Source organism: Chiloscyllium plagiosum, unplaced genomic scaffold (assembly GCF_037043375.1).
Source record: "Chiloscyllium plagiosum isolate Xiang-an unplaced genomic scaffold, Cpla_swu_hap1 HiC_scaffold_18, whole genome shotgun sequence".
Taxonomy (NCBI): domain Eukaryota; kingdom Metazoa; phylum Chordata; class Chondrichthyes; order Orectolobiformes; family Hemiscylliidae; genus Chiloscyllium; species Chiloscyllium plagiosum.
The window spans coordinates 56,023,617-56,049,570 of record NW_028270156.1 but is presented as its reverse complement, the minus strand read 5'-3'; the positions used below and the strand labels follow the sequence as shown (position 1 = coordinate 56,049,570).

Below are 25,954 nucleotides of genomic sequence, written 5' to 3'. Positions count from 1 at the left end.
TACAAGACACTCCATATAATACAGACTTACATTACTGCAGAAGCTAGCCAGCTGCTTTTTGCAATCACTCCAAAACTGCCAACACGGCTGGAGATGTGCTTCTCATAACAAGAAACTCAAAATGACATCAGATCTTAACAATACCTCAAAACTAGTCACACTTAGAAGGATGGGTGTGTTAACCCAAAATAGCTCATAAAGGCCATGTACACAAAGCACCAAGGGGTACACAATCATGATGACTGCAAGGAATGTTTGCTCAATGGTTTAATGAAAAAATGTGGTTATTAATCACTTAAAAGATGTAATATCAACAGCTCTCATAAGGGTATAATGAGAAACCACAGCTAATGGGAAGAGTGTTGAAAGTCAGAGTTAATAGCTGGGTTAAGAAAAATCATGCAAAGAAGGGATACCATAGTGAAAGGACCCATTCAGCAGAAATTACAATAGCCAATATTGAGCAAATAAAAAAGGCAAAAACGTGTGCACTCAAAAAATTGGGCGAGAGTTTGTGATAATGGGTAGGTAGGACTAATGCAGGATATCAGACTCAAGGGCTGCATTTGATGTGTGTGGAGGTTAGATGGAAGGCCAACTATCACAGTATTCATTCTGTACAGAGGTATACAGGAGCAGGAAGAGAGGTCATTGGGGGAGGTGTAGTAACTGTTGAATCGACAAGATTAAATGATCAGCATCTGACCCATCAGATGTTGATCGTTGTACAACTCAGTCTAATAAATGATAAAGAAGTGGGACTGAAATGGGTAAGCATAATACCTTTACAAAGGCGGCTTTGTAGGCATTAGAGTACAGGAGAGAAGCCACAGGAGCTGGCATGATCAAAGTGAATATGGTAGAATAGGAACCTGAGGTGAGGTTTTGGAAATAACAGGACACTGGTTGAGAAACAAGACTGAAAAAAGCTGAATTGAAGACTGATATCAGTGAGGATGAGGAATCATTGAGTGCAGAGGCCCTTAGGGGTTGGTAGAATGGAGAGGGTGAGGTATGAGCAGTCAAGGACATTTAAAAAAAAAAGAGTTGAAAATGAAGGAATCGAGAAAAAAAAAGAATGATCAAAGGTAAGACTTTGTGATGAAGGCCACAACACTACTCATGAACCATGCTTTAGTTAAAGCAATAAAGTCAACCATTCACAATGCACTTGTGGTGGCAAATATTGTCAAATATCTAGGAGTTTGATTTTTGGCCTATCCTGGGTTAAAGCTGATCTGACCTAATCTAATCAGCCTCCTTGCTGAGGAAAGGATTCCAAACAGAATCAGGCCTGCTATTCTCCACTGTCCTTGTGAATAAATCCCATTTCAGCATTTTTAGGCACATGTATAAATTGAATAAGTGCCAATTACATTGTACAGATACTCATTCTGTTGTACCCAGTAATGATGAGCATCTGTAGGTCAGGTGCTAAAGAACAGGATGAATTGACCATCTGTGACATGCATTTCTACAATGCTTTCAAACACTTAAAAACCTGCAAGTAGTAAAAGGGAGTTTATCCAGTAACAGAGATTGCAGATTGTAGCAGTGAACTAAAGGCAGGTATCAGATCACTGTTCTGGAGCCAATGGTCTCCAAGAACTCAACAATAACAGAGCCAAAGAAAGGAATCAGTGTGCTTTACCGTTCCCAGCATGCACTGGGATTCCTGGATGGCACCGTAGCAACCAAGAAACCCGACAATCATCATCACAGCTCCAACACCAATCAGGATGTAGACTCCTGTGAGGAGAGAAAGGGTAATAATTAACGTATTAAAAAAGCAGCAATCCCCACTGGGAAATACATAAGCACTACTTTGTTCAGCTCATTGCTATGCCTATTCTTTTCTCATTTCATTTTTGTGATCTGGTTATGACCAATTTTCCTGTAATTTGGAAATATTCATTCAAACTGGCAACTGGTGGCACTGCAATTAGTCTAAGCATTCCTTGATTACAATTAGAGCTCCTACTCCTTATCATTATTCAATGAGCTCTGTTGGCTGCATGACAGTTGAAGATAGAAGCTTGCTTGCGGATGCCCATCGTTGGCAAGCTTCTAAGATACACTGTTGCATCAGAGAAGGGGGCACACAGTCAAAATAGAGGACAATGCCATGGGCGGATTTGGTCAGTAAAGTGGTGGAGGCAAGAATGACCCATAACAAGATTAGAACAGAAGGTCTGAAGTAAACAAACTATTCTAGTGGGAGTCCAGCACCAAATGCATCGCGCTTCTGAAATATCTGTAGCATGACAACAAACTCAATCAGTCCCTTTCACAAAAGAAATGTACTAGTGTCAGTAAATGGCACATTTGTAGTTATTTTAAATATTTCAAATGCTGTCTGCGGGTGGATCTTATAATTAGACTAGTACAGAAAATAATTTGAAATAATTTTAAATAAGTGCAAATGTATCCATTGGTGGTCTTATTACTGGATGTGAAATACTGATAGTATTTACAGATGTTCTGTAACTAGAGACAGATGTACAGCATGGAAACAGATCCTTGGGTCCAACTCGTCCATGTCGACCAGATATCCTAATCTAACTTAGTCCCATTTGCCAGCACTTGGCCCATATCACCCTAAACCCTTCCTTTTCAGATACCCATCCAGATGCGTTTTAAATGCTGTAGTTGTAGCAGCCTCCACCACTTCCTCTGGTAACTCTTTCCATCCACGCACCACCCTTTGCATAAAAACGTTGTCCCTGAAATCCTTTTTATATCTTTCCCCTCTCACCCTAAACCTATGTCCTCTAGTTCTGGACTCCCCCACCCAAAGGAAAAGACCTTGTCTATTTATCCTATCCAATGTCCCTTATCATCATTTTATAAACCTCTAAGGTCACCTCTCAGCCTCAGACACTTCCAGGAGACAGCCCCAGCCTATTCAGCCTCTCCCAGTCACTCAAATCCTCCAACCTGGCAACATCCTTGTAATTCTTTTCTGAACTTTTCAAGTTTCACACCATCCTTCTGATAGGAGGGAAACCAGAAATGCATACAATATTCCAAAAGTGGCCTAACCAATGTCCTGCACAGCTGCAACATGATCTGCCAACTCCAATATTCATTGCACTATTAGCCCTTGCACATGCTTCGATGAATGCGAAAACAGCACAATCTACAGAGCGCATGGACAACAGGGTTCTACCACTAACTGTGCCAACACAAAAGCTTTATCTGCTACCTGACACTTTCAGTAAAGAGGTAAGAGAGGATGGCATCCATTTTCATCCAACAAAAACAAGGAAACAATTGAAAGCTCATTTCTGACAGCACTTGCTATGACAGTTTTCCTACAAATGCGGCTGTAACTTCACACTTTCCAAAAGGGATCGATTAGCAGATATCCAATGTACCCAGTGACAGATTACAAACGCTACTTTAAGTTTACAATGCTGAAACAATGGATTCAGATAACAATCCTTCTAGCATAGATACCCTGAACACAGTCATTTAAAATCATGTGCTAGGCCAAAAAGGAGCAAAAGTCAAGAAACAATTTTTCCCACACAAAGGGCTTCGAAATCTGGAACGCTTTCCTCCAAAAGACAGTAAGTGCTGGTCAAATGAAGTTATAATGAAGATTAACAGATTCTTATTCTGGAAGAGCTATCAAGGGATATTGGTCAAAACTAGATAAATGGAGTTGTCATCAAGGTCAGCCAGGAATTAAAAATGTTGAGAACAGACTCAAGGGACCAAATGGCATGGTACCGTTTCTACGACAGACTGAACGATCTCCACCTTGGTGGATGATATGCAGTGGAGGTGATCAATTCCTCAAACTTTGATTGCAAAGTTGCACCTCAGCCAAGGGTACTGCTATTGACATCTCTTGTAGATTCAAAAAGCATTTGCCTCTATATGAATTAATCAAGCACTCCCATCTCCATTAAGGAGTCAGGCTAAGTTTAACTTTCAAGAAGTGGTCACCCGCCTAACTTTCATTCTTCAGAAGCCCACAAGAGAATGCTAGTTCTGTATTTATACTCAATAACCAGATTATGTGTCCAAACTCTAGCCTAACATGTGACATTCATCTCCAGATTAGAATTCATAATCCAAAAGATCAAAGCACATTCTACAATGGATCACTGAAGACCAAATGCAGGTGTTGAGATGATTGTGCATTTTTAATAATTGAAAATACTGTTGCAGTGCAAGAACACCGCTTTTTCCATTGGGAACTTTACTGAACCACTGAAACAAAATGATTTTAAAAATCAATCACCTGGACACACATCACTGACAAGTGAACATGCACTGCTTGACCCTGCAAACCCTTGCCCAGGAAACAAACAGTGGGGGGAGAAGAATGATAAAAGTGAGAGAGAGAGAGAGAGAGAGAGAGAGAGAGAGAGAGAGAGGGGGGGAGAGAGAGAGAGAGAGAGAGAGAGAGAGAGAATGGGGAGTGGGGAAGGAGGAGGAGAGAGCAAGCGCAAGAAAGATTCATGACAGCAGAATAAAAAACATGCTGCGCTGGGACAGCGGCACAGCTAATGGGAGATGAATGCAGCAGTTACTGAACACTATCACACCACCTCTGGTTAGGACTAGAATACAATATGCATTTGTTTGCAGAAAGTTCATTCTATAAACACTTTGCACTGAGCTGTAATGCTATTGTCTTTGAGTGTTAATTAGGACATTGCCAACTCCATACTGCCACAGTGCCAGAGCTTGGATAAAAGCCTCTTTCAGAATAATGTGTTTTGAAACTTGTTTTCTTGTTGTGATGTGATCCTAACACTAGACTGGTACAAGGAGGGAGAGTGGTTTACAAAGATACCGAGAGGCAGCTGCTGGGAGGAATCAGTGAAAACAGGGAGGACTTTCAGATCAGCCAACTGACCCTCAACAGCTCTGGGGTGATACACTAAGATAACAAACTGAACTCAAAAATAACTGGTTTCTCACTTCTGGAGATGTCAACTGATCTATTGCACAGTTGTAGCATTTTCTTGCTGTCTCCATAGGCCACTCCTCCTTGACTGGATCACTGCATTGCTATCACGTAAGGGTCTATGGCTGGTGGACAAAATCTACCCAGGGTTGAGGATGGAAAGGTGCGAGATATTGGCTGCATATGACTCAGTATACCTATGCAAAATGTTTGACAGTGATCTGGGGGACAGCTCTCCCAGATTTTGGCGCAAGCTCCCTGACGTCAGCAAGAGCTTGTCTGCAAGGTCCAATAGGCAGGGCTTCTTTCATATCCAGTGCCTGTGTTCACGCAGGCTGATCTGTCAAGTTTTATTCCTTTTTCATTTTTCTGTAGCTGTTTGATACAACTGAGTGACTTACTAGATCAATTCAGCAAATAATGAGTCAACCGTATTGTTCTAAGTCTGTAGTCACATGTAGCCCAGACAAGATGCGGACAGCAAATTATCTCCCCTGAAGGGCATTAGTAAACCATGTTTTAATAACAATGACTGTTTCATGGTTATTGAGGCTACATTCTTTTATTGATTTAAGATTAAATTAATTTCAATTTTTTCAGCTACCACAATGCCTTTGAAGCTTTAATTTGTGTGTTTGGATTCAGTCATATTACTATTATGCTCATGTCCCCCGATACATTTTCAAACTTTCAGATCCTCACCCACTCAGACAGTGGCCATGTTGCAACTCTGAAGTAGGGAACATTAAGTTTCTAGTGGCACTCAAAATCAGTGGAGCACAAATCTGGAAAACATTATACTAATGAGTTCCAGGCCCACATTAAACTATGAAAATATTTGCAACAGAAAGCAGCAGCATATCATTACCACACGGTGGGTGGTGAGGCATGAGAAGGGAAGACAAACAGTTCTGATACCTCCAAAACTCCTGTTGCTCACATTATACAGGCTAAATACAAACCCTACTCAAGTCCCACACTCACTGGCCATGTTTTAGCCTTGGCAATTTTTCTTCAAGTCCAGCCTTTTGTTGAAAGCACAAGGTGGTTGCACTCGTACAGTGGTGTCTTTCAATGGATGAGTTTCAGCCACTTAAAGAACACCACAAATTTCACTTCAGAAAATACTTGAGAGAGATCAAATTATCTGGCCCAAAATTATTTAAAAAGGGGATTTCCTACTGGTGACATGGCAAATTAGAAAGCAACCACTTGTACACAAATATAGACTTACAGTAAAAAAAATTCCCCTGATGGTTTTCTGCTAACATATGTACAAGATGCAGCTCTCAGATTTTTGTTATCAGGTTACACCCTTAATTGCAAGTGGCCCATCGTATGTACCCTACCTGCTGCGGAGCGCAAATTACCTCCGATACAAATCACCATATCTTCAGAGGAATGCAGTTTATCCATATTATCACTGTCCTTCAACCTGTCCCCAGGATCACAATAACAAAAATTCTCTATGTACTCATTTTCTGGAAGGATGAGGTATAGCATTTCTAAAAACATATTCCTAATTTAAAAAAAAAAGTGACAGATGGCAAGTGAAAAACACTGGCACTTTATCCAGTAATGACAAGAATTGAAATATTTTGGACTGGGTTAGAAGTGGATTCACAACTCTGCTGCACTTTCAAAACAGCTTCAAATACAACCACATGCTCAGGCTGTCCAAGTGACATGTTATTTGGCCAAGTTCCTCTCATTGTCCAGTTTATATCATGTCAGCCTCAAACAGCCTTTCATTTCTCACTGATTTTTACTTCCTCAGTAAATATTGAGAATATGCTGCTAAGACACTACCACCCCTGAAATTAAACAAGCAGCCTGGATTGGCAGTCATATATTTGGTATTGTACCCTGTGGCTAATTGAAGTTCGATAAAAAGCCCAGTAAAACCAGTTTATCATTGATTACCCATCTAAAAACGTTTACTCCCAATTGTTCAAACCTGTCTCAGAACTTTAAGCAGCTTATCATCAACAATAAACCCATCATGATCACCCAATTAAATGGAGATTCCACATGTACCATCTTCAGCCATCGCAAGTTCAAATCTAAGTCGGGAGGACAACGGGGTAAGTGTCTCTTGAAATCTGAGACTTCCTTGTTTTAAAAAGAAATCTAACTTCAATAATTGTATCACCATACCATAAAACCAGAAGAAACTATTTAAACACAGGAACAGGTTAGTCAGCACAAGTGTTTCGCTCCACAATTGCACTAGATTCTGCTCTATCTGCAGCTCAACTCCACTAATACCTATTATCTAAATCACTTAATACCCTTGACAACTGCAAGTTATCTAGCATCCAACCAGAAGTGTGCACATGGACACGTAGGCGGAGGGGTAGAAAAATGAGTAAATTCTAGGATTTTCAACACTGGTATATTCCAACCAAAAAATGTTTCATTTTCACACTTCAGTCTTGATCTTTAAAAAAAAAGTGGCTTCTTATCCAGTTTGAACCATTTGCCCAAAGCCATTCAATCAACACCATGACCTGGATAGATTAGGCCAAAACTTGCTAATTTTGGACTCTTCTACCCTGGGAAAAGAGTGGCTATTCCCCTCAAATAGCCCTCATGATTTTATACTTCTACAAAAGGTCAGCCCTCAGCCACCTATTCTCCAGGGAAAAAGCCTTAGCCCTTTGAAAACATAACCAAAAGCCAGTTTTTTTTCTCTCCACAACCACCATAACTTCAGTAAGGAATCTGTTGCCTGCACAAATACACTAGGTTGACTGCTATTGCTCCTAATCTCAAGTGACTTCATCCAGTTAATACATATACTGAAATTTCAGATACATCTTTCTTAAAAAAAAAAAGCTAGAAAAAAATGATACTGTTCAGTAGGGCCCACAATGCGTGGCAACAATAACATGTTAACATTTCAGGTTAGACCCTTCAGCAGAACTGGCTCAACACGTGAAATATCACATTGTGTCACTCAACAGAAGTGCTGATTTTTACATTTCATGCTTTCACTTCCAGATTATCTCCGACAATCTGACATGCCTTCCCCAAGTCAAACTTCAGGCTTCAAATATTAGTGACAATGTCTTCACATATCCCCTCGCAACATGGAAAATTAGTCAGAACCCACAATAAATAGCTCCATCAGACAAATCAAACACCACCAATGCTGCAGGCAGTTTCTCCTCATCTGATGGTGCTGCCACATGCTGCATTCAAACACAGCCTAATGTTTCGGTATTCATTCCCATTTACAGTGAATTACAGCACCAGCCCAAACTTCAATTTGAACAAATACTAGCCCGAGCAATAACTGCCCAACTTCAGCCCAACTTAACCTCAAGGGCACTTTTCCTCTCATTCTGTAGACATGAGAGAAAACATCCCAGACCTCAGGTAAAACCTAGTACTCCTGCAAAAAGTACATTTGAACTGGATATACACTCTGGAGTTCCTGATGTTTGGGGACAGTAGCTGTTTAGTTTTGGTTTAGTTCTTCCTCAGGCAATACTGAACTATGACACTCCCAGGGATTGCAAGGACACATCAAAAACCATGAGATCTGTCATCAGGTTACAGCTAACAACGATGGCACAGCAGTGTATACTGCAGGTGCTGGGTTAACCTGGGTTTCCTGAACTGCAATTATTTATGCACATAAGTAGCTTGTCCCACCTCTTCAGAAGACAAATTACTCAACTAAAACGTGACATTGGCTTCATCAACACACTAGCCCGTATAAAGTGGCAGGTTTTTTTTCCTTCAGAGACGTTAGTGTCCGAGCAACTTTTATGTTCAGTTTTCATAATGATAGCCAAAAATTGAATCAAAATTACCAGCTTATCAAATTCATACCCTCACTAGGAGGCCAGTATCACAATGACAACACTATTGGGTCAAAAGACAGTGTAATAAGGAACTAATTACTGGAACCGGATTGCTCTGCTGTCCCATCCCCTTTTTAACCATTGAACTCATTGTCAATCTTACGGTCAACCCACAAGAACGGTCAAAAGGAATCCACTGGCACAGGGCTGCATTGTTCCATGAACAGACCACAGAAACAGTTCAGAGGCATAGGGATGGCTTCTGTGCCAGGAACTGGTTGGCACCATACCCATCCACCACCTGGACCCATCTGTGAGTCATAGTTGTTTTCCAGTAATGCTATACATTTCTATTCACCAAGGCACACCATTGAACCAGTGTCAGTCAATAGGGGAGACAGTGGTATAGTGAAAATATCATTGGGCTAGTAATCAGAGACCCAGGTTAAACTCTGGAGCATGGGGTCAAATCCCCTCCATGTCCAAGTGAAATTTGAATACATCTTGAATTAGAAAGCTTAATGGTGACCACGAAAGCTTTGTAGATTGGTGCAAAGAAATCTGGTTAACTAAGTGTCCATTAGGGAAAGAAAATCTAGCATCTTTCCCTAATCTGGCTTATGTGCAATCCACTACAATGCATCCCTTTCTGAACTACTCAAATGGTCTAGCAAGTAATTAAGTTGCATCAAACCACTGCAAAGTCTGATATTAAAAAAGTCTAAGCCTAATAAAGAAATTAAGCCAGAGAAAAATCACTCTGCACACACACCTGTTGATCCCAAAAACATCTTTCCAATATCTGGGGTTCTGTCAAAATGGGAGAGTTGTCCCATAGACTCTTCAAATAACTACCTGATATTCAGTCACAGTCATACAGCATGGAAACAGACTCTTCAGTCCAACAGTCCATGCTAACATAATCCCAAACTAAACTAGTCCCACCTGTCTGCTACTGACCCAAATCCCTCCAAACATTTCCTATTCACGTATGTAGCCAAAAATGCCTTTTAAACATTGTAAACATCCACCACTTCCTCAGGAAATTCGTTCCACAGACGAACCACCCCAATTCACAATCATGTTTGTACTAACAGGACAGACCTACCACAGCAGCTGCACATTGGTATGTATTCTGGAAGGGGTTGCCCTAGGAATTGCAAACATCAGTTCTGCACCCCATCAGTTCTGCACCCCATCAGATGACAGCACCAGATTGAACATGAAGGAAACCTCCCAATGTGCCTCAGTTGATAAGTCAGTGCTCTCCCACATTGTGCATCCTCTAAGTGGTGTTGAGAGGGTGGCAAAGGCACAGAATGTACTCTGGGTGAAGACCTTCAAAGCCTATCACCGAAAGCAGTACCACTACTGAACAAATTGCCCATGTTCTAAAGGATCTAGGTCAGATGGGGAGGCAGCCAAGGAAAAATAAAACATTTGATCTCATTCTCTGCTCATGACAGTATCAGAAGTGACAACCACATAATGATAGCAGAAACCAAGTCCTGTCTTCACATTGAGTATAGTGTCCATCATGTTGTTGTGTGAAGCTATACTGTCCTGAAGGGGATTGACTGCAATCAGATTTAGCATCTCCAGACTGAGCACATCTCAGGTACTGTGGGCCATTAACAGCAGAACTGTATTCAACCACAATCTGTAACCTAATGGCCCAGCATATCCCTCACTTGCATTATAGCACCAAATCAAGGGATCAACCCTGTGAAAATGAGTGGAGGGCATGTCAGGACCAGCACCAGGCTTAACTAAAATAAAATGAGGTGTCAACCCAGTGAAAGTACAATCTAAAACTGCTTGCATGCCAAACAGTACAAGCAGCAAGTGACAAAAGTTAAGCAATCTCACAATCAATAGATTATGATCCAACTTCTGCAGTCCTGCACAGCCAATAAGGAATTTTGATAGACAATTAAACTCACGAGTTAAACACCCCCACCCTTAACAGGGGAGCTCAGCACATCAATGCAAAAGACAAGACTGAAGTATTTTTGTCTGTCTTCCATCAGAAGTGCCCAGTGGATGATCCATTTGGCCTCCTCCCAGCACCCCCAGTCTTCAGCCATTTCAATTCACTCCTTATCATAAAAATGGAAGGCAGAGGATACAGCAAAGGTTATAGGCAGTGTCAACATTCCAACAATACCAGCAAAGATGTGTCCTCCAGGACTAGTTGCGCACCTAGCAAAGCTGTGCTAATTCAGCTACAATACAGGCAATTACCAATGTAGAAAATCATCAAGGTGTGCCCATAGAAAGCAGAACAAATCCAACCCAGTTAACTCAATTAACAAAGTGATGGAAGGTTTTATCAAGCTATTAACTCAACAATAACTGCTCAGTCACACTCAGGCTGGGTTTCACCAGGACCACTCCGCTCCTGACCTCATTACAACCTTAGTCCAAACATGAATAATAGAGCTGAACACCAGAGAAATAGTAAGGCTGTCAAGGCAGCAATTTACATGCAATGACATCAAGGAGACTTTGCAAAACTAGAATAAAATGATAAATCAGAAAATCACCATTGTTTGCAGCCAACTTAGCACAAAGTGAGATTGTTGTTTCTTGTAGATCAATCTGCAGAAGTTCCAACAATACTTGCATAGTTCAACATCATCCAGAATAAAGAAGCCTACTTGATTGGCAGCACATTCACAAATATGGACTTCTGACACCCAATAGCAAGATGCACTGCAACAGGCTCCTATAACAGCACCTTCCAAACCCCTATCTCCACCACTGGAGGGACAAGGGCAGCGGATACAGAAAAGTACCACCACAGGAAAGTTACCCTCCAAGCCATATACTCTCCTGGTTTGGATATAAAATTGCCTCACTGTTTCAAAATCCAGGAATTTCCTGCTATTCAGCCAGCTTACCATTTTCTCCAGGACAGTTAGGGATTGGAAATAAAGGCTTGGTAACCTGCATCACCTACACCCTTCTTCAGCCCCTGTACCCACAATCACCTGAATCTTATTGTTATCAGATGTTCTTACTTTTCCAATTATGTCACAGCCAATGCAGTGGTAATAAATTTAGATTAAATAGCCCAGAGGTTCTGTTACAGGAATGTACTGGCATTCCCCCTGGGTAAGTACCAACTGAGGATACCACATGTGACAGCAAAGCCAGATTTGAAATATTAGATGAGAGCAAGAGATCAGTTACTGACTGAAAAGAACGTGAGCTGAACAGTAAAATAAAACAAAGAACATGTAGATGCCAAAGATCTGAAACCAAAACAGAAATTGTCAGAGAAACTCAACAGACCTGGCATAAATCATTGGAGAGGAAGCAGAGTTAATGCTCCTCGACTTGTGACCTTTCTTCAGAACCTGATTTAAAACATTAACTCTCTTCACAGATGCTGCCAGAGTTTCTCCAGCAATTTCAGTTTTGCTCCTAATACCTGCTCATTGAACACAAGCCGAAGCAGACTCCAGCTTCATTCCCCTCTGCGCAGCTGGTAATTCTGTGAACAGCATTTCTCATCTCCTCTCAGTGCTCCATACTTGTGCCATTTTATACTCAACCTAAACTAGGATATTGCCAATTTTCTTTCTGATTTCAATCCTTCCCTGGTCATAGAGATGTACAACATGGAAACAGACCCTTCGGTCCAACTCGTCCATGCTGACCAGATATCCCAACCCAATCTAGTCCCACCTGCCAACACCTGGCCAATATCCCTCCAAACCCTTCCTATTAATATACTCTTCCAGATGCCTTTCAAATGTTGCAATAATACCAGCCTCAACCACTTCCTCTGGCAGCTCATTCCAATCACACATCATCCTCTGCGTGAAAAGGATGCTCCTTAGGTCTCTTTTATATCTTTTCCCCCTCACCCCAAACCTATGCCCTCTAGTTCTGGACTCCCCCACCCCAGGGAAAAGGCCTTGTTTGTTCACCCCATCCATGCCCCTCAATTTTATAAACCTCTATAAAAGGTCACACCTCAGCCTCCGACGCTCCAGGGAAAACAGCCCTAGCCTATTCAACCTCTCCCTATAGCTCAAATCCTTCAACCCTGGCAACATCCTTGTAAACCTTTTCTGAACCCTTTCAAGTTTCACAACATCTTTCTGATAGGAAGGAGACCAGAATTGCATGCAATATTCCAACAGAGGCCTAACCAATGCCCTGTACAGCCGCAACATGATCTCCCAACTCCTGTACTCAATACTCTGACCAATAAAGGAAAGCATACCAAATGCCTTCTTCACTATCCTATCCTATCTATCTGCGACTCCACTTTCAAGGAGCTATGAACCTGCACTCCAAGGTCTCTTTGTTCAGCAACACTCGCTAGGACCTTACCTAGGAGTGTATAAGCCCTGCTAAGATTTGCTTTCCCAAAGTGCAGCACCTCACATTTATCTGAATTAAACTCTATCTGGCACTTCTCAGCCCATTGGCCCATCTAATCAAGATCCTGGTGTAATCTGAGGTAACCTTTTTCGATGTCCACTACACCTCCAATTTTGGTGTCATCACTAAACTTACTAACTATACCTCTTATGCTCACATCCAAATCATTTGTATAAAATGAAGAAAAGTAGTGGACCCAGCACCGATCCTTGTGGCACGCCACTGGTCACAGGCCTCCACCACCACCTGTCTTCTACCTTTGACCCAATTCTGGATACAAAATGGAGAGTTCTCCCTGTATTCCATGAGGTCTAACCTTGTTAATCAGTCTCCCATGGGGAACCTTGACGAACGCTTTACTGAAGTCCATATAGATCACATCTACCACTCTGCCCTCATCAATCATCTTTGTTACTACAAAAAACTTAGTCAAGTTTGAGAGACATGATTTCCCATGCATAAAGCCATGCTGACTATCCCTAACCAGTCCTTGCCTTTCCAAATACATGTACATCCTGCCCCTCAGGATTCCCTCCAACAACTTGCCCACCACTGACGTCAAGCTCACTGGTTTATAGTTCCCCAGCTTGTCCTTACCACCTTTCTTAACCAGTGGCACCACGTCAGACAGTCTCCAGTCTTCCGGCACCTCACCTGTGACTATCGATGATACAAATAGCTCAGTAAGAAGCCCAGCAATCACTTCCCTCGCCTCCCAGAGTTCTAGGGTACACCTGATCAGGTCCTGGGGATCTACTTTTAGGTGTTTCAAGACATCCAGCACTTCCTCCTCTGTAATATGGACATTTTTCAAGATGTTCCCATCTATTTCCCTACATTATGTCTTTTTCCACAGTAAATATTGTTGCAAAATACTCGTTTAGTATCTGCCCCATCTCCTGCTGCTCCACACAAAAGGCCTCCTTGCTGATCTTCGAGGAGCCCTTTTCTCTCCCCAGTTACCCTTCTGCCCTTAATGTTTTGTATAAATTTTTTGGATTCTCCATAACTATTTGCCAAAACTTTCTCACATCCCCTTTTTGCCCACCTAATTTCCCTCAAATATACTCCTACCGCCTTTATGCTCTAAGGATTCACTATCGATCCTGTCTATATACACCTGGCATATGCTTCCTTCTTTTTCTTAACCAAACCCTCAATTTCTTTAGTCATCCTGCATTCCCTATACCTACCAGCCTTCCCTTTCACCCTGGGGAGAAAGTGAGGTCTGCTGGAGATCAGAGCTGAAAATGTGTTGCTGGAAAAGCTCAGCAGGTCAGGCAGCATCCAGGGAACAGGAGAATCGACGTTTCGGGCAGAAGCCCTTCTTCAGGAATGAGGAAAGTTTGTCCAGCAGGCTAAGATAAAAGGTAGGGAGGAGGGGTGTCGGAAATGCGATAGGTGGAAAGAGGTCAAGGTGAGGGTGATAGGTCAGACTGGGGTGGGGGCGGAGAGGTCAGGAAGAAGATTGCAGGTTAGGAAGGCGGTGCTGAGTTCGATGGATTTGACTGAGACAAGGTGGGTGGAGGGGAAATGAGGAAACTGGTGAAATCCGAGTTCATCCCTTGTGGTTGGAGGGTGCCTAGGCGGAAGATGAGGCGCTCTTCCTCCAACCGTCGTGTTGTTGTGGTCTGGCAATGGAGGAGTCCAAAGACCTGCATATCCTTGGTGGAGTGGGAGGGGGAGTTGAAGTGTTGAGCCAGTGTGGTTGGGTTGGTTGGTCCGGGTGTCCCAGAGGAACACCCTGACAGGAATATACTTTCTCTGGACGCGCGTTCTCATTTCTGAAGGCTTCCCATTTTCCAGCCATCCCTTTACCTGCGAACATCTGCATCCAATCAGCTTTTGAAAGCTCTTGCCTAATACCGTCAAAATTGGCCGTCCTCCAATTTAGAACTTTAACTTATAGATCTGGTCTATCCTTTTCTATCACTATTTTAAAACTAATAGAATTATGGTCGCTGGCCCCAAAGTGCTCACCACTGACATCTCAGTCACCTACCCTGCCTTATTTCCCAAGAGTAGGTCAAGTTTTGCACCTCCTCTAGTAAGTACATCCATATACTGAATCAAAAAATTCTCTTATACATACTTAAATTCCTCTCCATCTTAACCCTTAACATTATGGCAGTCCCAGTCGATGTTTGGAAAGTTAAAATCCCCTACCATAACTACCCTATTGTTCTTACAGATAGCTGTAAGCTGTAGCTGTAAGCTGCAGCTCCTTTCAAATTTGTTTCTCAATTTTCCTGACTATTAGGCAGTCTATAATACAATCCCAATAAGGTGATCATCCCTTTCTTATTTCTCAGTTTCACACAAATAACTTGCCTGGATGTATTTCCTGGAATATCCTCCCTCATTACAGCTGTAATGCTATTCCTTATCAAAAACACCACTCCCCCTCCTCTCTTGCCTCCCTTTCTGTAGCTTAATGTTCCAGGATACAAATGCTGTCAGTCCTGCCCATCCCTGAGCCATGTTTCTGTAATTGCTATGATAGCCCGGTCCCATGTTCCTAACCATGCCCTGAGTTCATCTGCCTTCTCTGTTAAGCCTCTTGCATTGAAATAAGTGCAGTTTAATTTATCAGTCCTCCCTTGTTCTCTGCCTTGTCCCTGCCTGCTTGACTCTCTTTTGCTCTCAACTGTACCAGTCTCAGAGTGAAATCTTTCCTCACTATATCTTTGTAACTTCATGTCCTCTTCACAATTTGTCTTCCTATCCATTTGTGACATCAACAAATTTGGTAAGTATATCATTCCTCCCCTCAGTCATTTTATATAAACTGCAAAACACAGACCTCACCACCAATCCATGCAGCACACTCCTCATTACATCTTGCCAACCAAAATGTTAACCATTTATGACTGCTCTGCCTCCTGTTAGCTCCCTAATCATCTCAACAAACCTCCTATACAATGAGTTTCTATTTCTCACAATGTGATCTGACACCTTATCAAAGGCTTTCTGGCAACCCAAGTACTGTTCATCCACTGGGTCAGCTTTATCTACAGCATCTGTTAAGTCCTTAAAGAACTTCAATAAACTGGTAAACGTGGACTACCTTTTCAAAAAAAAAAAGCAATCTCTGCCTGAATATCTTGAACTTTTTCTAAGTGCCCTACTATTGACCTTCCTCAGCAGGTAGTAGCAATCAAAATTATAGAATTTCATGCTCATTTTACAAGAGAGAAAAGTGCTAACCAAGAATTTTGTTGAACTTGAATATGGACTATTCAAGTTAATACGAACTACTGAATATGCTACCTCTGCATTCATAAGTTGAAGGATGTGTCAATTGTGATGTAGCAAACATTTTAGGATATTTATCTTGAACAGCATCTAACATTTTATGATAGCTTAAGCTATGTTAATGGTAGCATCCTCTTTTCTATCTTTCTTTTTTGAAGAAAAGGAGTTATATGCACTATTTCCATTCTAGTAGAACTGTTCCCATATCTAGGGAGTGTTGGAAAATTAAAACCGTAGGTCAACTGTCTCACTAGCCAATTCTTTTATGATCCAAGGAAAGATCGGTTAGGGCTGGAGGACCAATCAGCCTGCCACTCCACAATTTGTTCAGTACCAATTCCCCAATTGTAACTTTCTGATGATCAGCCCTTCCTTCTACTTCCTGCTTTATAATTATTTCCGAGTTTATTAAGTGTATCCTCTGCAGTGAAAACCAATGCAAGAAAACCTATAAGACTGTTAGATTCATCTGCCATCTCCTTCCTATTAATGTCCCGTACTTGTTAACTTTTCCCTTTACAAATGCCCCTAGAAACTATTATTGTACTCTTACGCTAATTCTTTTTCCTTATTCATCTTTTAGTCCATCTTTGTAATCTTTTGTATTCTGTCCATCTGACTTGACATTTGAGCATTTTATGCACTTTTTCTTTTAAGCCCAAGGCTAACTCAGTTAACCACAGATGGTGAGACCTCTCCTTTGAGGTTCTCCCTCCTTAGCATGCATCCATTCTGTGGACTCTGAAACATCCTCTTAAATGTTTGCTGCTGCATCACAATTGACATACCCCTAAACCTATTCATTTTAGTTAGCTCTGCATTCATGTCCTCACAATAACCCATATTTAAGTTAAACAAGACTCTTGGATGCCACTTGTCTGTCTGTCTCTCAAAATCAAATGAAATGCACAAAATTCTAAAATTGTGTTTGCTACTAAGCGCCAAGGAAGGTCATTAATTAACCAAACCTTATTGAATAATACCTGGCTTAATATAGCTTGCTGTATGGTTCCAGACTATGATGTTTTAAGAAACTGTCCAAAAATATAGTTTAACTAAGGACTTTGTAGAGTTGACAATCTTTGCTCACCTGATTTTTCTAACTTTTGTAACCTTTGGCTTAATCTGTTGATTTGCGTTTAGATGTGTATTCCTGACCCCTGCCCGAAACATCGATTCTCCTGCTCCTCGGATACTCCCTAACCTGCTGTGCTTTCCCAGCAACACACTCTCCACCCTTTCTGTCGCTGTTTCTGTCGCTGTCTATCATTCTCATTAATTTTCTTGCCTAGTCTACTGACTTGTTAGATCTTTCCAAATTCAATCCCATGCCCTAACTCTTTCATTTAGAGTCCTATCTACCACTGTTACATGGCTAGCAAAAATACTACCCCCAGATTGATTCGCCACCCCAAAAGACATCACTTCAATTCCCACAAACTGGAATCCACTTCTCCCACACAAGTCTGAGCAATGCGCTCAGCTTTCTAATCTTATTTGCCATAGGTGTAAACCTCTTTATACTGCCTATGTAGAAGGTCTTTCATTGTCTGGCCTGTTGCTGGTACCTAGATGATCAGTTGGCTCATGCATCTCCCACTACAAATTCCTCTGAGCACATCGCAAACCCTCACATTGGACAGGGAACATAGCCTTCTAGAATCATTCTTTGACATTCTTCTCTGCAACAACCTACCTTGCCATACCAAGTTCCTTTCTGTTTCCCCAACCCAACTGGTTTCCTACACTACGATGCCACGGTTATTCAGCTCATCCATCCTGCAGCCCCCACTCTCACCTAAGTAAACTTAAAGTAACTCAAACCTATTAGACTGCGAAAACGGCTAAAGCTGGGGCTCCCCCGCCCAAAGTACTTCCCCTTCTATCCCTGATCACTGCACAAATCAGAAGCCCCTGTTTAAGACAATGTGACCATCTCCTGTCATATAGTGCCATGTTAAATTTCACACTTGATTAAATTAGATTCCCTATAGTGTGGAAACATGCCCTTGGGCCCAACAAGTCCACACTGACCCTCTGAAGAGCAACCCGCCCTCCTTGACCAATGCACCTAATACTATGGGCAATTTAACATGGCCAATTCACCTGACCTGCACATCTTTGGACTGTGGGAGAAACCGGAACACCTGGAGGAAACCCACACAGACACGGGGAGAATGTGCAAACTCCACACAGCCACCAGAGGCTGGAATTGAACCTGGGATCATGGTGCCGAGAGGCAGCAGTGCTAACCACTGAGCCACCATGCCACCCACTTGATTCGAGAGTGTCCAGCTGGCTTTTCAGCTCAAACTGAGCTAACGTTCAGATCACAGACAATGATCACATACATATTTGCATTAAATCACGCTGGTATCCAGGAGTTCCTACTTCACAGTCACAACACATTGCCTGCCTTTTTTTTTTTTAAGGTAACTGAATTTCTAAAAGTTCTAGGCCTTAAAAGACAATGAGCAAGGCATTACCAAATATCCAACTCACCCACGACTCTTGTTTTTAAACTTGAATGTGGCAATAAGGGTTGATGGTTCAGAGAGCTCAAACCACAATGCTTTTGACTTACCTCATGCAAGTTTCATGTTTTCCTGTTTCCATGTTTTCGCTTTTCACATCCTTCGCTTGTGAATGTATTAAATCTGATCACTCACTGCAGTCACCAAAAATAGTCCTACAATCACATGACACCTGTAGCATTCAGATCTCACCCTAATGCTCTTCAGCTTAAAATAGTCTCTGCAGGCAGGCGTTTGGAACAACAGAATGTGCAGATTTACAGCTGGTCATTCTCAACAACTCATCCTAGATATACAGAACCCCTCACATTTCAGCTGTAATGGAGCACAACTGACAGCACTAATCCATACCCCTGTATCTCACAAGTGGCATAGACCTATTAAACTAGAGCCCAGTTTCTGTGTTCCATAATCACTACATCCCTCCAGTGCTCCAATTCATTCTCAGCAACCAGTTGAGGGGAACAAGGGGCTTATTCCTCAAGATGCTTGTCATTGTTGGTGTTCCTGTAGTTCTTCCACAATATTCACACTGTCAAATTGCTTCAAGCATCACACCAGCTGACCCTACTCCATTCCCACCGCACAAATTATGGTCCTTGAAAGCATCAAGACCTGCCCTGTTTTATGCAAACATTCAGATAACTTTGTCTGCAGACACTGATTTAAAAGAAAGGTTCATTCCCTGGCCCTCCACCATTAAATGAAAAATTGAGCCTGCAACAATATTAATGGATTGGCAAAGCGACAAAACACTTGCCAGCAGTTGGGATCCTCAAACCAGCAATCGACTCGCCCTTTCTGAACCTGAAGGAAAGGTCACAGCACACAGTCAGAAATCAATCCAACATCTCTCTCCTTTTACCTGTCTGACCACATTGCTTCCTACCATTACTCTACTTCAATATCTGGATTTTCCTCGTGTTGGCTCTTGCCACTTTCCAGTTCCCAAGTTGAGATGGTCAGAGGGGATATGGAGCTCAAGGTGAAAATAAACTTCTCCGCATCTCCTGGGAAATCGGTTTGGATGCCTTTCAGTCAAGAATCTACAGGTCTGCTCTGCAACTACTGTACATGTTGCTGCTAAGGTGGCTGATCTCTTAACTAAGCATTGAAACCTGCAGCTGTACCCAAATCCACTACTCCAGTTTAAAAAGGAAGTTTCACTCAAAATGGCTACTTGTCTGGTTAACATGGAGACCTTGTTGGAAGAGAAAAACAAGCTTCCCTCACAGCCAGAGAAATCCCAGGGGGACAGCTGGCTGGAAAGTTTTCAGAACAAGGGCTGGGCAGCCAGCCAGCCAGTTAAAACGATGAGGGAAAAAGCTCAATCCCAGCCAGCCTTCATGTCCAGCTGGCTTAGTCAGGCTCAATAAGAACACTCTGCTGTTTATATACACACACACAATCGTACCAGATAGTCACTATGGAGACCACTAGGTCGCAAATGGAGAGCCACAGGAGCACCATTAGGCAACATTAAACCCCTCTATCCACCACCACCATGCCCCCACCCTTAATCCAAAGTTGTGGGGGTTTTCCAGCCAGAAATAAAAGATACAGGTGATTCTGATTTCATTATAATCCAGGGCAGCTCGGTGGCTCAGTGGTTAGCACTGCTACCTCACTGCACCAGGCTCCCAGGTTCGAATCCAGCCTTGGGTGACTGTCTGCGTGGAGTTTGCACATTCTCCCAGCGTCGGCGTGGATTTCCTCCGGGTGCTTCGGTTTCCTCCCACAGTCCAAAGATGTGCATGCTAAATTGCCCATAGTGTTAGGTGCTTTATTCAGAGGGAAAAATTGGTCTGGGTGGGTTTCTCTTCGAAGGGTCAGTGTGGATTTGTTGGGTAGAAGGGCCTGTTTCCACACTGTACGTAATCTAAACTGTTACTGCAGTGTGATAGAGTCATAGAGATGTACAGCATGGAAACAGACCCTTCAGTCCAACTCGTCCATGCCAACTAGATATCCCAACCCAATCTAGTCCCACCTGCCAGCACCTGGTCTATATCCCTCCAAACCCTTCCTATTCATATACCCTGCCAGATGCCTTTTAAATGTTGCAATTTTACTATCCTCCACTAGTTCCTCTGGCAGCTCATTCCATACATGTACCACCCTCTGCGTGAAAAAGTTGCCCCTTAGGTTTCTTTTATATCTTTCCCCTCTCACCCTAAACCTATGCCCTCTAGTTCTGGACTCCCCCACCCCAGGGAAAAGACCTTGCTTGTTCACCCCATCCATGCCCCTCAATTTTATAAACCTCAACAAGGTCACAGCTCAGCCTCCGATGCTCCAGGGAAAACAGCCCTAGCCTATCCAACCTCTCTCTTTTGATTACATCCTCCAACCCCGGCATCATCATTGTAAATCTTTTCTGAACCCTTTCAAGTTTCACAACATCTTTCCGATAGGAAGGAGACCAGAATTGCACGCAATATTCCAACAGGTGGCTGGGATGGTTAGATGTCTACCTATGGGCAGTTTGGGATGGGTAGTTGACCCCTCTGGGCAGGGAGTGAGTTCTCTTACTCAGCATTGTTGGCGCATTATATGTTGGTTTGTTTTTTGGTTTCTGTTGTTTTTTTAATTTTTAAATACTTTTTTAGGTTTGTTAAATGTAGTGGCTTTAGTTTATGTAGTTTTTATATTTAGTGGATCATGAGACACTAAGGCTCAGCAATTTGTGGTTCGGGTTCCTCCTCTCTGGAATTTAAATACTACATAGAACATAGAAGAATACAGCGCAGTACAGGCCCTTTGGCCCTCGATGTTGCGCCGATCCAAGCCCACCTAACCTATACTAACCCACTATCCTCCATATACCTATCCAATGCCCGCTTAAATGCCCATAAAGAGGGAGAGTCCACCACTGCTACTGGTAGGGCATTCCATGAACTCACGACTCGCTGAGTGAAGAACCTACCCCTAACTTCAGTCCTATATCTACCCCCCCTTAAATTTAAAGCTATGCCCCCTTGTAATACCCAACTCCATACACGGGAAAAGGTTCACACTGTCAACCCTATCTAACCCCCTAATCATCTTGTACACCTCAATCAAGTCACCCCTAAACCTTCTTTTCTCTAATGAAAACAGCCTCAAGTGTCTCAGTCTTTCCTCATACGATCTTCCTTCCATACCAGGCAACATCCTGGTAAACCTCCTCTCCACCTGTTCCAGTGCCTCCACATCCTTCCTATAGTATGGCGACCAAAACTGCACACAATATTCCAGATGCGGCCGCACCAGAGTCTTATACAACTGCATCATGACCTCAGGACTCCGGAACTCAATTCCTCTACCAATAAAAGCCAGTACACCATATGCCTTCCTCACCGCACTATTTACCTGGGTGGCAACTTTCAGAGATCTGTGTACATGGACACCAAGATCCCTCTGCTCATCCACACTACCAAGTATCCGACCATTAGCCCAGTACCCCATCTTTTTGTTATTCTTCCCAAAGTGAATCACCTCACACTTAGCTACATTGAATTCCATTTGCCACCTTTGTGCCCAGCTCTGCAGCTTCTCTAGATCCTGCTGTAACCTGCCACATCCTTCCTCACTGTCAACAACTCCTCCGACTTTCGTATCATCCGCAAACTTGCTCACCCAACCTTCTAACCCCTCTTCCAGGTCATTTATAAAAATGACAAACAGCAATGGTCCCAAAACAGATCCTTGCGGAACACCGCTAGTGACGGCACTCCATGAAGAAACTTTGCCATCAACTACTACCCTCTGTCTTCTTCCATTCAGCCAATTCCTAATCCAAACCTCCAACTCACCCTCAATGCCATATCTCCGTATTTTCTGCAGTAGCTACCATGGGGAACCTTATCAAACGCCTTACTAAAATCCATATATACCACATCTACCGCTTTCCCCTCATCAACCTCCTTCGTCACCTTTTCAAAGAATTCAATAAGGTTTGTGAGGCACGACCTGCCCTTCACAAAACCATGCTGACTATCCTTGATCACATTATTCCTATCCAGATGTGCATAAATCCTATCCCTTACAATTCTCTCTAAGACTTTGCCCACAACAGAAGTGAGACTCACCGGCCTATAGTTACTAGGGTTATCCCTACTCCCCTTTTTGAACAAGGGAACCACATTTGCTATCCTCCAGTCTTCTGGCACTACTCCTGTAGACAAAGAGGACATAAAAATCAAGGCCAATGGCTCTGCAATCTCCTCCCTTGCTTCCCAGAGAATCCTAGGATAAATGCCATCAGGCCCAGGGGACTTATCTATTTTCACCTTTTCCAGGATTTCCAACACCTCTTCTCTACATACCTCAAAGCCATCCATTCTACTTATTTGTGACTCAGTATTCACATCGACGACAATGTCCTGTTCCTGAGTAAATACTGAAGAAAAGTATTCATTCAGTGTCTCCCCAATCTCTTCCGCCTCCACACGCAACTTCCCACTACTATCCTTGACTGGACCTATTCCTACCCTAGTCATTCTTTTATTCCTAACATACCTATAGAAAGCCTTAGGGTTTTCCCTAATCCTACCGACTAAGGACCATTCATGTCCCCTCCTTGCTGCTCTTAGCTCTCTCTTCAGGTCCTTCCTGGCTACCCTATAACTCTCAATCGCCCCAATTGAACCTTCACGTCTCATCTTGAGATAGGCCGCCCTCTTCCATTTAACAAGGGATTCCAATTCCTTATTAAACCACGGCTCCCTCGCACGACCCTTTCCTCCCTGCCTGACAGGTACATAATTATCAAGGACACTCAATAGTTGCTCCTTGAACAAGCTCCACATATCATTTACATTCTTGCCTTGGAGTCTACTTTTCCAAGCCACACATCCTAAGTCATGCCTCACCGCATCATAATTTCCCTGACCCCAGCTATAACTCTTGCCCTGTAGTACACACTTATCCCTCTCCATCACGAGAGTAAAAATCACCGAATTATGGTCACTATCCCCAAAGTGCTCACCTACCTCTAATTCTAACACCTGGCCTGGTTCGTTACCCAGAACCAAATCCAGTATGGCCTCACCTCTTGTTGGCCTGTCTACATATTGTGTCAGGAAACTCTCCTGCACACATTGAACAAACACTGACCCATCTAACGAACTTGAGCTATAGCTTTCCCAATCAATATCAGGAAAGTTAAAGTCCCCCATAACAACCACCCTATTACTGTCACTCATCTCCTGAATCACCTTCCCTATCCTTTCTTCAATGATTCTAGGACTATTAGGAGGCCTGTAAAAGACTCCTAACAGGGTGACCTCACCTTTCCTATTCCTAACCTCAGCCCAAACTACCTCAGATGGCAAGTCCTCATCCATCGCCCTTTCCACCACCACTATCGCAGAATGTTATGGCTAATGACTTGATTAAATGGTGTACCTGGAATATCAAGGGAAGCCACTCACCAATTAAGAGGAAGGTACTCTAATCTTAGAAAGAAGGTGGATATTGCTTTGTTACAGGAGAGACACTTGGATGACAAACAGCATCTGAAATTACAGCAGAATGGCTTTGACCAAGTTTATTTTTCATCATTTAATACAAGTGGGAGAGTGGCTATATTGGTTTAGAAGAATCTCCCATTTAAGTTACTAGAGTGTATTAAAGACACACACGGGAGGTTTGTAATTCTTAAAGCCTTGATAAATGGGGAAGAATATGGTGTTTTAAATGTTTACTGCCCTCCAGCTCATTCCTCTAAATTCTTGGTAGATGTTTTTTCTCAACTCACGTTAAGTCTAGAGTCCCAGCACATCATTTTAACTATCTCATGGATCCCACAGTAGATAGGTTGCCCAAAGGCTTCGATATCCTCTGCACAAACTAAATAGTTAATGGATCTGTGTGGGGGAGTTAGGGTCGGTGGAAGTCTGGAGGAGTCTTCACCCTACAGGCAGGGATTTTACATTCTCTAATCTGCACAGGTTCACATTAGGATTGATTTTTTTTCCTGAACCCTGAGGTGACCCTGGATTTGGTGGCATCTTGTACAATTGTTAATACTACCATCTCTGATTATGTTCCAGTGTACCTGTTGGTTAAGATTAAGGGCGTTATGGTGGGTTCGAGGTAGTGGTAAATAGACCCTTTTTTCCTCAAGGATAACAAGTTGGTGGAGTATTTCTCTAGGGAATTTTGGGCATTCCTAGCATCAACTGAGGCTCTGTTGGTAGCTCATCTGTCCTCTGGGACACTGCCAAAGCCTATGCTAGGGGGTTAGTTATTTCCTATTCCAGTAGGAAGAGGCAGAAGTGTGTACAGCAACATCCGCTTAAAGCACGGTTGAAGGCAGCCGAGAAGGCTTACTTTGACAGACCCTCATTGGTCAAACTGGAGGGGATTATGATGCTGCGGTCTGCATTAAATTCCGTGCCCATGCAGATGGAAAAGAAGCTGGCATTTGCAAAGCAAAGGTTATTTAAGCATGGTGACAAGCCAGGTAAATACTTAGTGTATCATGCCAGGAAAAGGAGTGCCCCACAAGCCATTACGACGATTAGGGAAGGGTCTGGGAATCTAACATGTGATTCTAAAAAGATTAATGTAGCGTTCCAGAGATTTTACTTGAAGTTATACCAATCTGAGGATTGTGAGGAGGAGCAGGCCAAAATGGAATTTTATTTTTTAAAAATCTGAAGTTCCGGGCATGACTCTTGAACAAGGGTCCTTTCTCAATGCCCCATTATCAGAGCAAGTAGTACAGGAAGGGGCGAGGCAGCTTCAGAGTGGAAAGGTGCCTGGTCCTGATGGACTTTCCAGTGAATTCTATAAAGAATTTACAAGGATACGGTCAGACCCAATGCTCAATATGTTTAATGATTCATACAGTCATGATTGTCTCCCACCATCTCTGACCGACGCCAGGATTTCACTTATTCTTAAAAAAAAAAGGAAGGACATGGAAGATTTTGCTTCATTCAGGCCTATCTCACTCTTAAACGTGGACTTTAAAATCCTCTCTAAGACACTCGCGTTACAGCCAGAGACTATGTTACCTTCTATTACTAAAGAGGATCAGACAG

The 25,954-nt window shown here is 42.6% G+C and overlaps 1 protein-coding gene across 1 annotated transcript in view; it reads right to left on the bottom strand.

Annotated features, from left to right (window-relative positions):
- Positions 1-25,954, bottom strand: part of cd81a (CD81 molecule a) — a 73,388-nt gene that overhangs the window by 10,238 nt on the left and 37,196 nt on the right. Inside the window, exon 3 of the mRNA XM_087996674.1 lies at positions 1,652-1,749. Within this exon, the coding sequence (XP_087852800.1) occupies positions 1,652-1,749 (98 nt within the window). The remainder of the gene's footprint in view (positions 1-1,651; positions 1,750-25,954) is intronic.